At 31.1% G+C, this 13,644-nt stretch overlaps 1 protein-coding gene and 1 non-coding gene across 2 annotated transcripts; one reads left to right on the top strand and one right to left on the bottom strand.

Annotated features, from left to right (window-relative positions):
- Positions 1 to 5,070: 5,070 nt before the first annotated feature.
- On the bottom strand, positions 5,071 to 5,177 carry LOC149527068 (small nucleolar RNA R71). Its single transcript, XR_016351350.1, has one exon. It is a non-coding gene; the product is annotated as a small nucleolar RNA R71 (small nucleolar RNA).
- A 7,253-nt stretch (positions 5,178 to 12,430) lies between these two features.
- LOC110417588 (18.2 kDa class I heat shock protein-like) lies at positions 12,431 to 13,610 on the top strand. The gene is made up of 2 exons (XM_021430018.2): positions 12,431 to 12,601; positions 13,111 to 13,610. Exons 1-2 carry the CDS (start codon positions 12,487 to 12,489, stop codon positions 13,578 to 13,580), a joined length of 585 nt encoding a protein of 194 aa, XP_021285693.1. The 5' UTR covers positions 12,431 to 12,486; the 3' UTR covers positions 13,581 to 13,610.
- Positions 13,611 to 13,644: the final 34 nt, after the last annotated feature.

Below are 13,644 nucleotides of genomic sequence, written 5' to 3'. Positions count from 1 at the left end.
GATCGAACTTAAGTCTAAGACAAAGAGTGTCCGACCAAGGGAAGGAGCTGTCCGTTGACATCAAAGAAGAGAGGTTGGGGTGGTTGATAGGGGAAAGGTAGATTTGAGGGAAAAAAGAGGAAAAAAGAAAGATACATGAAGAAAAAACCCTAAGCATTTTATTTAGAATTATCAATAGAATTACCAATGAAATTTTTCGTTGTAAGCCTAAACCCTTATACCGATGGAAATTTTGCCAGCATATCTGTCGACAAACTTTGCAAAGGGAACTACGAGTATGCCAACTAAACTTCTGCCGGTAATTCCATCACTATAATCACAACGTTGCAAATAAATGTTCCGTCAGCAATTTTCTTCAGCATATTTGGTCAATATGGTCATTCCAAACCATAGTATTCAGTCAAACTTTTTTTCGCCTTCCAAATATAATTTCCACCAATGCATAATCGACTGATTACCCACTGAAGTTCGTTTTTCAATGAATATAGTCGATATGTGGTCAATAATTTGTCAGTGCATTCTTTACCTCCCTTCCGTCTATAAGTTGTTGATAATCCATCAGTATATATCAACAAATTTGTACAGACAAAATTTATTCTATTAGTAAACCCTGTTTTCTAGTAATGGTCCTATATGACATAATATGTTCATGCATGTTGATGTTCGATTCCATGGTAATGAGTCCCATGAGATAATTTTGATTATTTGATTTGAATTGTACATTTTAGGCTTACATGAGTTAAGAGGTTAACTCCCATTGATACGCATACATCGATCATGGCCCTCAGGTTTGGGTCATGATAGAAATATAAAGACAGAAACCAAATTACATACCATGTTCAAAAATATTATTATTACACGCCATATTCAAAAAAATATTGTTGCATACCATATTGAAAAAAAGATTGTTAGATGCCATGTTTAAAGTGTTTAACTTTAAGAGTTTATATTCCAGTGAAATACAAAGGATCGAGTTATATGCCATGTTTAAAAAAATGTTGTAGTTACTGTTAGTATGAGCCCTATAAGCCAATCTCTGGTCATATAGGAATTGCATTTTGAGTTATTTGTGTATGACATTTTATTAATTTATAATACTTATGAATTAATTTTTTATCCATAAGTTTATGATTTAATTACTTTTTGTACTCATGTAGATAAAGCCCATGGAACTATATATGCCTTGCAAAAGAATTGCATTGGGATACAATTATGAGATCCTTCTGCATCAAAGCATTGTTCCTAAATGTTCCTGATCATTGTATTATTGAGAGGGGGTATCAATAATGCTTAAAGATCAAAACACGCTATGTTCCTTACTTGTGAAGTAAGCAACCACTCTCATAGGTTTAAGTATAAAGATACTTGAAACTTGTATGTGAGTGATTGTCATGGGAGAGCGAGTTCACTGAACATGACCTGCCATGAGAAATGCATATGGTTTTTCACTGAAGTGTCTATACAATACTTCTCATGTTCTATTGTGTAACTATTCCTTAGACTTGAGACATTAGGTTGTCTTGTATGTGGAGTATTATGCTTTGATTTCATCCTTGCGAGTGCCGAACCAATAATGCCAAAACAAGATTTTTTTTTTGTTACAATATGAAGCATATAAAGGCAAATAAGTGATCAAGATAGGAATCATTACCCCAAGTGATTTTAGGAGAAATATCTCGTTAGTTCTTGGTTGACATTAGCTTAATCAAATCCTTGACCAAGGTGATAAGGAGATTATGAAATTAGTTTCATAAGTCTTTACAAACTAATGATCTAACTACAGAAACAAATATGGAAGTCTACAAGAGTAGGCATTATACCAAACTCTTATCATCTCTAAGATATATGATGAGGAAATGAATTACACTAATAAACTATATAATAAAAGGTTGTCAAAGAATCCTTTGACTCTTTAAACAATTAGGTGGCCATGATGTATTACTAGATGCCAATCTTGGTCTATTGAATTAAATTAGTTAATTTAAAATTAAATATGATTCATTTAAATTAATTAATTAATAAATTATAATTCAATTTCATTACCAAGATGTTAAAAACCTAATGGGTCACACACAAAGGTTGCAATTTAGATTAAATTGAGAATGTGATGATTTAAGTTAGACTTAAATCAAATTATAGGTTTTGACTAATAAGGACCTAATTAAAAGAGTTTAATTAGGCATTAGTTAAATACTATAATTAATATAATATTATGGACTCATTTTACAATTTTAATAAGTCTAATAAGAAAATTAAACCTAGATATAAATATCACATTATAGCCACTCTTTTTTAAGGCAACAAAAGTACAAAAAAAAAAAACCTAATAGTTTTTCTCTAAAGTGCCGCCACTCTTGAGAAGGACTTTTTAAAGAACTTCTCCATTGATTTTTTGCTAAAAATAAAATAATAAAAGAGGACAAATCGTTGTCCACTTGTTAGCACAAGCTTATGGCATAAAGCTCTCTCCTTGAGAAAGATCCATTTTAATCATTTGTGCAACATTAAAGGCCAAGCATTTGAGTGGATGGGATTCTTTCACACAAGAAGGTGTTCACATTTTTCAACACCAAAAGAAATCCATTTAATTATGATATCATTTAAAAAGGTAAAAACCTTTTTCTAATTTTTTATAGTGTTTAACTTTGCATTAAACAACCAAGGTGATCCAAAGGTAAGAAGTATGGTTTTTATTTTGTTTCAACTTTTGTTATTTCGGTATATTGATGCTCTAATCATGCTATTTCTCGTAGTTACACGAAATGTTCAAAAAAATTTTGCTACAATTTATTTTGAAAAATATGTTTTTACAAGCAGACGTGTACAAAAACGTTTTGCTACACACAATACCATATTCAATAGATTTGTTACACACTAAATGCATTAGTGATAATTCTATTATATAGAGTTATTTTTATATATTTTGGGGTTTTAAGTAGCTAGATCTTTGAGGTTGTAGGTTAAGATTTTAGAATTTTAAGTGTTTTTTCTAGTTTAAGTTAAATTACAAGTTGAGAAGTTAATTTAAGTTATTTTAGTATAATTTTACTTTATTTTTCTTTAATATACTCTAAGACGAGTAATTGTTGATTTCTCTCATGGTTTTCTATTGGTTATTTGATGAGAAAGGTGCATTTGAGTTAAAATCGCACAAGTTTGGTGAAGGCTTTATTTGTGCATGCTGTAGCCTTTCAAAGATAACTTAAGCTACAAAAGTCCAATTGATGAGATTCTTAATCCATTGAAAAGATAAGAGAATGGGTTACAAAATTCATGCTTACTATTTCACCTATTTTAGATCTTATCAAGGTGAAAAGTGCATTAGAAGATAATGGATAGTTGCAATTCGGCGCAGCATGTTGATTGGATGCCGCGGCCTTGAGTGGAGCCAGGGCTGCAACATTGCAGCGCTAGACAATTGGAGCATACAATACAAACTATTGAGGCTAGAATGCCATGATGCTAAAGAAGTAGCATCCCAGTGCCATAAAAGACTGCCATGGTGCCACACTGTTTTTCACAAATAAAATTTTGACAAAAATATGGAAATGTGTTTAATCTAAACCTACTTAAAGGACTTTTTCAGAGAATTTAAAGAAGAGAATTGTAGCAACTTTTCTAGAGAATTGAGTGAAGAATCAAGTAAGAGATCAAGAGTAATTGAGAGAGATTCGAAATTAACAAGGCTTCAACATTAGTTTATTTCTCTTTTTTGTGTTCTACTTATTCTCTTGGTTTGAATTCATGGCTAAATTTCTTTAGATATTGTTTTATTTAGATATCATGAACTAATTTGTTTATCAAAGATTATGGTAGATTTCAACATGTAGTTTGAATATTAGTTTCTTTTTTATTTATCATGAATGGGTATAGTTTTGTTTGTTCAAATCTATTCTTAATGCCTTTAATTCTTTTGGCAACAATTAAGTGATTTGTGAATTCAATTAAAAATCAACAGAGAGATTTTAGACTAGACTAAGATTTGAATAGTATATGTTCACGTCACTTTGGTGATCTGATTCATGATTTGAGTAGACATACGTCAATTCCCATACATAATGAACCAATTAAGTTAAGTATTTGTGCAAGCATCTCAATAGAGACTTGTACATAATCTTGGATTACAGGTTAGTAAAACTACCTAAAAAGATAAATAATAAGAAAAGCTAGTATCAGATGAAGTGTTGAACGAGCCCATAATCCTAGGTTTTTGGTCTATTATCTTTTCAAGTATATTTAATTTCTATTGGTTAATTTATTGTTTATTTAAATTTTATTTTTCTACAAATTTCAGTTACTTAAATAAGATTAATTTGTTTTAAGACTTTAGTACTTAGTAAAAATTTAGGAACAAATCCCTGTGGGAATGATACTCAATTTCTACTATATTACTTGTTTGAAATAATGTGCATTTGCATGAAAATTCAATAAGTTTTTGGCCCCATTGTCGGAGATTTTGTTTTCTTTATTATTTGTTAATATTAAAATTCTACAGATTAGAATTAATTTAAGTTTTATTTCTTTATTTTATAGGTTCATTTAGTCATTGTATGAGAAGAGCCAAAAACTTATAGATTATACCTTGTGATCCAGAAATTGAAGGAACATTCCACTGATGAGAAAATCCACAAGGTTTGCTCAAACAAATACAATGGCTAATTGACAGCATGAACAGTAAGTCCAAAAGTGAGTAATTGCTAAAAATTGTTACTTAAGGGATTATGTTGCTCCATTGGTGCAAGGAATTCTATCAGGCATTCGAAAGTTGGCTATTCAAGCCAACAGTTTTGAGATCAAGTAGGCCATCATCACCATGATTTAAACTTTAGTCTAGTTTAGGGGTTTACCAAATGGTGATACAAATGGCCATATACCGAACTTGTTGGAGATTTTGATATGTTCAAACATAATGGTGTCACAAATGATAAAATTTGTTTAAGGCTTTTTCCTTTCTCATTAAGGGATAAAGCTAAAACATGGCTGCATGTGTTCCCCATTGGCTTAATAACAACATGGGATGATCTTACTCAAAAATTCCTTACTAAGTTCTTTCCTCTGATTAAGACAGCGAAAATGAGGAATGATATCACATCATTCATGCAGCAAGATTTTGAATTGTTGTATGAGGCTTGGGAAAGATACAAAGAATTACTTCGGTGTTATCCTCGTCATGGTCTTCCAAAGTGGCTTCAGGTGCAGACTTTCTACTATGATTTGAATAGGCATGTTCAGACTACCATTGATACAACTACAAAAGGAGCTTTAATGGCTAAATCAATTGATGAGGCATATGATTTGTTGGAAAAGATGGCTGTAAACAATTACCGATGGCCATAGAGCAATCAATGCATAGGAAAGTAACTGGAATTAATGATGTAGATGCTTTTTCAGCATTATCTGCACAAGTAGTAGCTCTAACTAAGACTCTTAAATCTTTTGGTACTAACTCTACTCAAAGTTCATTTGTAGCTTGTGAGTATTATGGAGATGACCATGTAAGCCATCAGTGCCCAAGTTTGACAAAAAAAAGTGCAATTTGTGATAAATAGATAGCAGAATAACCCCTATTCCAACACTTATAACCTAAGGCAGAGAAACTATCTAAACTTCTCTTGAGCCAATAATCAAGGATCCTTCTCAACTTCATGATCAAATGCACCTCCAAGATTCCAATAGCAAGCAAAATTGGCTATCTCATAAACGAAGCCTGTTGTGGAGGATTTGCTAAGTCAATACATGACATAGACTAATAGCATCATCCAAAGTCCAACAACATCACTATGAAACCTCAAGATTCAAGTTAGTCAACTTGCCAACTTATTTAATAATAAAGCTCAAGGAACTTACCTAGTGATACAGAGGTGAATCCTATGAGAAAAGGTAAGGAACAAGTACTGGCAATCACTCTAAAAAGTGAAAAAAAGGTTGAAAGCAGTGATAAGCAAGCTAAACTCCAAGTTAAGCACGTTGAAAATGAAACAGTGATTGAGTCAATTGATAAGCAAATTCAAGAGGAGGAAGGAAGGCAACTTTACCGCTACTAACCTTTCCTTAGCATTGTCATAAACAAAAGCTTGATTGGCACTTCCAAAAGTTTCTTAAGGTATTCAAAAAGCTTCACATCAACTTTCATTTTGTAAAAGCTTAGAGCAAATGTCATCATACGTAAGTTTCTGAAAGACATATTGACAAAGAAAAGAAAATTGGAAGATTATGAGACAATTACACTCACTGAAAAGTACAATGCAATAATCTAGAACAAGCTTCCACTAAAGCTTTGTGTGATTGGGGTGCTAGTGCCTTAATTATGCCTTTGTCTATTGCTAGGAGAATTACACTGAAGGAAATTCAACCTACTACATCACCTTGCAACTAGTAGACAAAACGATAAGGCACCTTTATGAGGTTATAAAGGATGTCTTACTTAAAGTGGAGAAATTGTACATTCCAGTAAACTTCTTTGTACTTGAGATGGAAGACGATCAAAAAGTTTCAATCATACTGGGACGTCCATTCTTGGCCACTACAAGTGCACTCATCAATGTAAAGTAAGGCGGAATAACAATCAAAGTTAATGAGGTGGTAGTTGAATTTTTTATTTTCAATACAACTAAATACCCTTCCTCCACAACTATTAGCCCATAAAGGTAAAAGTAATCCTACTCCACTACCTACAAGTAAACAAGCACCAAATCTTGAGTTAGAGCCACCACCACTACATCTCAAAACTAAGTAGTGTTATGATTAGCATAATTTGCCACCTTTTAGTGATAGTGATTTTGAGGTTGGATAGTAAGTAGTACTTTTTAGTTCACGCATCCATCTCTTATCATGGCAAGTTCAACAATACTAGTGGAAAACCTTTAAAGTGGTAAACGTTGTGTCTTATGGCTATATTGAGATTTTTAGCTCACTTATTGGAGCATTCAAGATAATGAAACAAAACTTCAAGCATTTTTGTAGTGATGAAAAAGTGAAAAAAAAAAGTATCATAGTCTAACTAGTGACTATAAAGAAGCATTTCTTGGGAGGCAACCCAAGCTATATCTTTTTAGGTTTAGTTGTTATTTTAGTTAGGTTTTATTTTTTTATTTAACTAAGCAGTTATAACCTCTCCCTAGCTTGCTTTGTTGAGTATGCAGGTTTAGAAAGCATAAAGATAAAGAGAAAGAAAATTAGAGCTATCAATGCACTATCACCATTGATAGGGGAGTTTGTTTTTCTTATTCTATTTAGCTTTTCACATTGAGGACAATGTGCAATTTAAGTTTGGAAAAGGGTTTTATTGTTATTAGTTTTTATGATATTTTAGGTTAGTTTCGTTAAATTTTTTTTTAATTATATGCATGTTTAAAAAACTTGAGCTAGATTTAATTGTGCCAATTTCTTTTAATTTACCTATCCAATGATGAAAACCTAGTTATACTCTTATCTTGATTCTTAGAAACATATAGATATTGTTTGAGTATTATATAAATTCTTATGCTAAGCTTCGTTGTTAGAATGAGATTTCTACTCAATTTAAGCATTATGTCTTTTGTGTAAATTTAGTATGCATATCTAGAAAACGTTTATGTGAGTGTGAAAATTTTGAATTATGTATTAAGTTTTAAAATTTGTTTGAATCTCTCTCAAGGTGAAATCTTAGGTTATACATAGTTAAGGAAATGATTTAGGGCATCTTTGGACTGATTGTGCCTTTTTAGCCTATTTTATGTAATCTGATTGTGCCTTTTTAGCCTACTTACTTTATGTAATCTATCCTTATTTTACCCTTTTTAAGCTTAATATAACCATTTTTTTGTCTGAACACTTAATTTTTAGCCTAAACCTTTATATAAATAGTTTCAATTTTTTGCATCCCTCGCTCTTAAGTGCATAGGTCAATTTAGGAAGTGTTATGAGCTAAATATGAAAGAGGTAGTAAGGATGAAAAGTGATGAAATGTTCTAAAATTATGATTGTATTCCTCTCACTACCCAATAAAAGAAATAAGTTTGGGGGTGTAATATTAAGAAAAAAAAGAAAAAGAAAAAGGGTGGCAGAAAAAGAAAAAGATTGAAGTATTGAACAAAAGAAAATTTTTGACGAAAAAAAAAAGGGTATTCTAGGTGAAGGAAAATAAAGCTCTAAATAGTTACTAGAATGACCCAATGCTCAGGGTGATTTAGGACATTTTAATATCCTATATCTTACCTTGACCCTAGCCATATATTACAAGCTTGATAAAGTCTTATTGATCTTTAACTTAATATTAGTCTATATTAGTGAAGAGACAGAAGAAAAGCAATTATAGAATTTTATTACTAATTTAAATTTTACATGAATATAAACTTATCTAGATTGTACAATATTCTAAATGAAAAGATTGCACATTCACATGGAAATCCACTTAATGATAAGTTGGCATTTGAATTGAAATATGAACTTGAATAAAATTTATGTGTTGTTTAAAGTTGGGAATTTGGATTAACTTTTAAGGATATTACAGGTAATTATTGAATTGGTGCAATCGGTTTATAGTTAAATAATTTCTTCATTTGGGCTATTGCATTTTGTTCTATATTTTACTAGAGGACTAGCAAAATCTTAGGCTTAAAGATGTGATAACTCTATTTTATAGAGTTATTTTGATATATTTTGGGATTAAGTAGCTAGATCTTTAAGGTTGTAAGTTAGGATTTTAGCATTTTAGGTGTTTTTCTAGTTTAAGTTAGGTTATATGTTGAGAAGTTAATTCAAGTTATTTTAGTGTAATTTTACTTTATTTTGCTTTAATTTACTTTAAGAAGAGTTATTGTTGATTTCTCTCATAGTTTTGTGCAGGATATTTGATGATAAAGGTGCATTTTATTTAAAATCGCACAAGTATGGTGAAGGCTTCATTCATACATGCTGTAGATAACTTGAGCTAAAAAAGTTCAATTAATGAGATTCTTGGTCTATTAGAAAGCTAGAAGAATACGGCTACAACTTTCATGTTAATCACTTCCCCCATTTCGGATCCGATCAAGGTGAAATTGCATTGGAAGATGATGGACAGTTGCAGTCCTACACAACATGTTGATTGGAGGTTGCGACCTTAAGCTACTTAAGGCTACGGCACTAAGGGAGTTAGGGCTGCAATGCTTGGTAGATTGTGGCCGTGACACTAGACAATTGGAGTGCACAATACAAATTGCTGAGGCCAGAGTGCTGTGGCATTGAAAAAGTAACAGCGCGGTGTTACAAAAGACTGCCACCGCACCATGGCACCAAGGAAGCATGGCCGCTATACCACACTGTTTTCCAAAAATAAAATTTTGATGGAAATATGGAAATTAGGTTAATTTGAACCTATTTAAAGGACTTTTTCAGAGCATTTAAAAGAAAGAATTGCATCAACTTTTTTTGAGACTTGAGCTAGGAATCATGCAAGAGATCAAGAGTTATTGAGAGAGATTCAAGATCAACAAAGCTTCAACATTAGGTTATTTATCTCTTTTGTGTTATATTTATTTCTTTGGTTTGAATTCATGACTAAATTTCTTTGGATATTGTTTTATTTAGATATCAGGAACTAATTTGTTAATCTAGGATTATGGTGGATTTCAACAAGTAGTTTGAATATTAATTTCTCTTTTATTTATTATGAATGAGTATAGTTTTGCTTATTCAAATCTATTCTTAATACTTTTAATTGTCTGGCTAACAATTAACTGATTTGTCAATTTAATTGAAACTCGACAGAGAGATTGTAGATTGGAGTAAGATTTGAACAGTGTATATCATATCACTTAAGTGATATGATTCACGATTCGGGTAGATATATGCCAATTGCTATACATATCTAAATTAGGACACTGGCTTAATAAACTTAATTAAATTGATTCTTATAGACATATCATGAATCAATCAAATTAGATATTTGTGCAAGCATCTCGATGATGACTTGTACATAATCTTGTATCGTAGGTTAATAAAACCACTCAGGAAGATAAATAATAAAAAAAGCTGGTATCAAATGAAGTGTTAAATGAACCTATAATCTTAAGTTTTTTGTCTACTATATTTCTCAAGTGTATTTAATTTCTATTGGTTAATTTAGTGTTTATTTAAATTTTATTTTTCTGTAAATTTCAGTTACTTAAATAAGATTGATTTATTATAAGATTTTAGTACTTAGTAAAAATTTAGAAATAAATCCCTCTCGAACAATACTCTACTTCTACTATATTACTTGTTTGCGATAACGTGCAATTGCATGAAAATTCAACAACAATTAGAGTTGTTACATGCAAACATGGCATGTAACACCTTTAGGTAGTGCTCTAATTTACAGATTTCATTTAACTTATAATTTCAACCCATCAACTTTTGGGTTTTGTTATTGTAAACCAATTGTGATTTTTCAAGAAAATTTTGTAGAAAAATAAGAACTTTGAAAATTTTTTTTAAAAAAAGAAGAAGATGAATAGAGTAAGGGATTAACAAGTTTGGAGGAAAAAACTTTCTCCCATCTTCATTTAGATATTTTTACATATATAGTTATAACTACAAAATATCAAAAACAACCTAATCCGTAGATATAGGCTCAGAAAACAAAAAAAAAAATCCCAAAACATTGGTGGATTGCACAACCAAAAACTTAATTTACTATGGTCTACAATAGCTAAAAAGAACATAAAAAGATACTAGAAGCCTAAGCAAATGTTACAAACTTTAATAAAGATGTTACACGCTAAAGCTTTAGCAACAAATGTTATACGTTAAGATCAAAGCTTTAGCACCAAATATTACACTTTAAAGCTTACTTATTCCTACTGATGTTACACACCAAGTCATAAATTACTTTATTACATGCCAAGACATGTTCTAACAGACTTAAATCACAGAAAAACTCAACACCAATAAACTCAAGAACATGTTGTTACTTGCCATGCTATACTCTTTAGTCTGTTAAATCGACGATGATATGATGAGATGATGAGCAATAGACAGAGATAAGGCTTTGTGAATATAAACCACTAAACCTAAGAACATATTGTTACATATCATGTCATGCTCTTTGATATGTAGATTGACGACAATATGGCAAGATGACAAGAGATAGACAAAGAGAGATGGTGATGGCAGTAAATTAAAAAGAGCTAGATGGCAATAGAGAAAAATGAGGAGTATAGTAGACAAATGGCAAAAGAAAGAAATTGAGAGTATTTAATTTGTCTGAAATGATTTTAAATGTATTTTTGTCAAATCATGATAAAAGTTGAGTAAAAACAGTTAACTTTATATTGAAGGTCATTTTTAAAATGGGCTTATCAGGTTAGTTATTTCTCACAATTTGCTCAAAATTTAATATCATATTGTAGTTTTAAAATGGGCTTATTAACAAAGTTTTAGTTTTGGATTTAACTATTAACTCAATTATTTTGTTTTTTATTATGTTATTCATAATATAGAATAAAAAGAGTTTTTTAAGAAATTTAAATTAATTAGATCACTATTTTCTTTTTATTTTAAAAAATATAAAACAGATAAGTTTTCAGTTTCCTCACTCATCTCGATGGTTTATATTTAGGATTGGACCGATGAAAAATTATAGGTGTTCGAATTTGAGAATTTATACTCTCGAGACAAACGAATTAAAGGATTGAATAACCTCCTTGTTGATTAAATTCCTATTTTATTAACAAACTTATTTTCCTATCAGACAGCTTGTGTTTTTCTACATCAATAAGGAAAAAGAAAACAACTTACTTTAATACAAAAAAAATCAATTGCTTAGATAGTTGTTAAATATAAGATGAATAAAAAATTTTGAAATTGTGTAACCTTCGTGAAACCTACATTGAATGATCCCATGATTCTTAATGCTCTCTCTATGCACTCATTCTCAGCCAAACGAAAGTTTATCAACAAAAATCAGTGGCACATAGGCTTATATAACATGAAACAACACTCAGAAAAAAGAAACAGAGGTTAAAAAAAGGGGAAAACAGAAAAATTATGGCAAAAAATTTGTTGATGTATGCAATTGGGTTAGAATTACTTCCAATTTTTGTTTGTTAAATTTTATGTCTTTATTCTTTTTTGGTAAAATTGGTTGTCAGATTATGGATGAAGGCACATAATCTGACAACTTTGATGTATCCCTATACAAATGTGGGAGTATTCCATTGAAAAATCTTGCTGGACAGTGCAAGAATATCCTCCCTTGGAAACTAATTAATACAACCCAATAACAAGAAGGTCCGTCCAGATAGGGTCAAGTTAGGAATAAAGATACGTATAGCTTCACAAGAGAACCTGGATGCACCAACATGAATTAAATACCTTGGAACAGAAAAAAAACATAGCCAAATAAATGCATGTTATAATTATTATAATTAGTTTAAATTTTGAGACCAAGCTAGCTATATAAACCTTACGTTAGCTTGTACATGTTTGCTATTGTTTGATTAGCACCATCATTGTTTATCGACAAGCTTCCAATACGGTTCATCAATGGCGAACCTCGGAGATCTAAGACGCTCGGCTAACCGTATAGCTGAAAAGTTTGTGCCCACTTCAGATTGGACTCAGGACGCCAAGGGCAATTATCTCTTTGTTGATCTTCCAGGTACAAAACTTACAACTACATCTTTATTTATTTATTTATTTATAAGATTAAATATTCTTATTTTTTAAGTTTTAATCGAAATTACATGAAACTTTATTAATTTTCGAAATAAACACTCTGTTTCAAGAAAATATTTTTTATTGAACGTGTAGATTCAATTATTAGTCAACCATTAGTATTTCCATCAATTTGCTGACATGATAATAGTAAGTCGAAAATTTTACTCTTGATTAATTTTGAAAATTACTATTACATAATTTTATTATTTTTTTATTCATAAAAAAATAACCTCCCAAGATAGGGAGTACTAATTAGTAATAATAATTTTTAAATTAATAAAAAAAAATATTTTAATTTTTTTTTAATCTATGTTAATGGTGTTTGTATTTTTGGGTGAGGTGTTCATTTTCAAAATTAATAGTGCTGTTTGAAATTTCGATTAAAAGTTAAAAAATTGAGGTATTTTACCCTTATATTTATCACTTACGCCAAGGGGCGATGATCATTAGGCTTCAAAAAGGAGGAGTTGAGACTTGAGCTTACTTCCACTGGTCATATAAACATCAGTGGAGAAAGGGCAGTGGATGAGAACAAAAGCATATATTTCGTGGAAACCTTGGCACTGCCTGAAAACTCAGATACGGATAACATCAGTGGCAATTTCGACGGTGATTTTCTCCACGTAACAGTCCCAAGGAGACCAGTTGTAGAAGAAAATAAACAAGAGGATGATGAGATCACAAGGAATGAAAATGGCAATCCCACTGCAGAAAAGACCAGTGTACAAGAAGAACCTAACAACAACGAGGAGAAAGGAGATGTCAGCAAGGAAACTAGTTACCTCCGTGTTGCCAGTCTTCCATTGGAGATGGCGATGAAGTTCCTTAAGAAGAATAAGGGGGCTGTTCTTTCGGTTGCTATAGCGTTTTCGATTGGGATGTTGGTGTGTCGAACGTTTGAATCAAGTGCTGCTGAATAACTCAGGAAGCAATTTGATTGCCATTCATGTCAGTAAATAAACTTAATTATCTACGATATGATGC

The sequence above is a fragment of the Theobroma umbraticum genome, unplaced genomic scaffold, assembly GCF_002168275.2.
Source record: "Theobroma umbraticum cultivar Fairchild unplaced genomic scaffold, ASM216827v3 scaffold_50.0, whole genome shotgun sequence".
In the NCBI taxonomy this organism is placed as follows: domain Eukaryota; kingdom Viridiplantae; phylum Streptophyta; class Magnoliopsida; order Malvales; family Malvaceae; genus Theobroma; species Theobroma umbraticum.
The sequence above is the reverse complement of the archived record's forward strand: the minus strand, read 5'-3'. Positions and strand labels throughout refer to the sequence as shown.

Coding starts and splice junctions, on each gene's coding strand:
- LOC110417588 (XM_021430018.2), top strand. CDS start 12,487: ATGGCGAACCTCGGAGATCTAAGACGCTCGGCTAACCGTATAGCTGAA. Junction 12,602..13,110: donor TCTCTTTGTTGATCTTCCAG/GTACAAAACTTA, acceptor GATGATCATTAG/GCTTCAAAAAGGAGGAGTTG.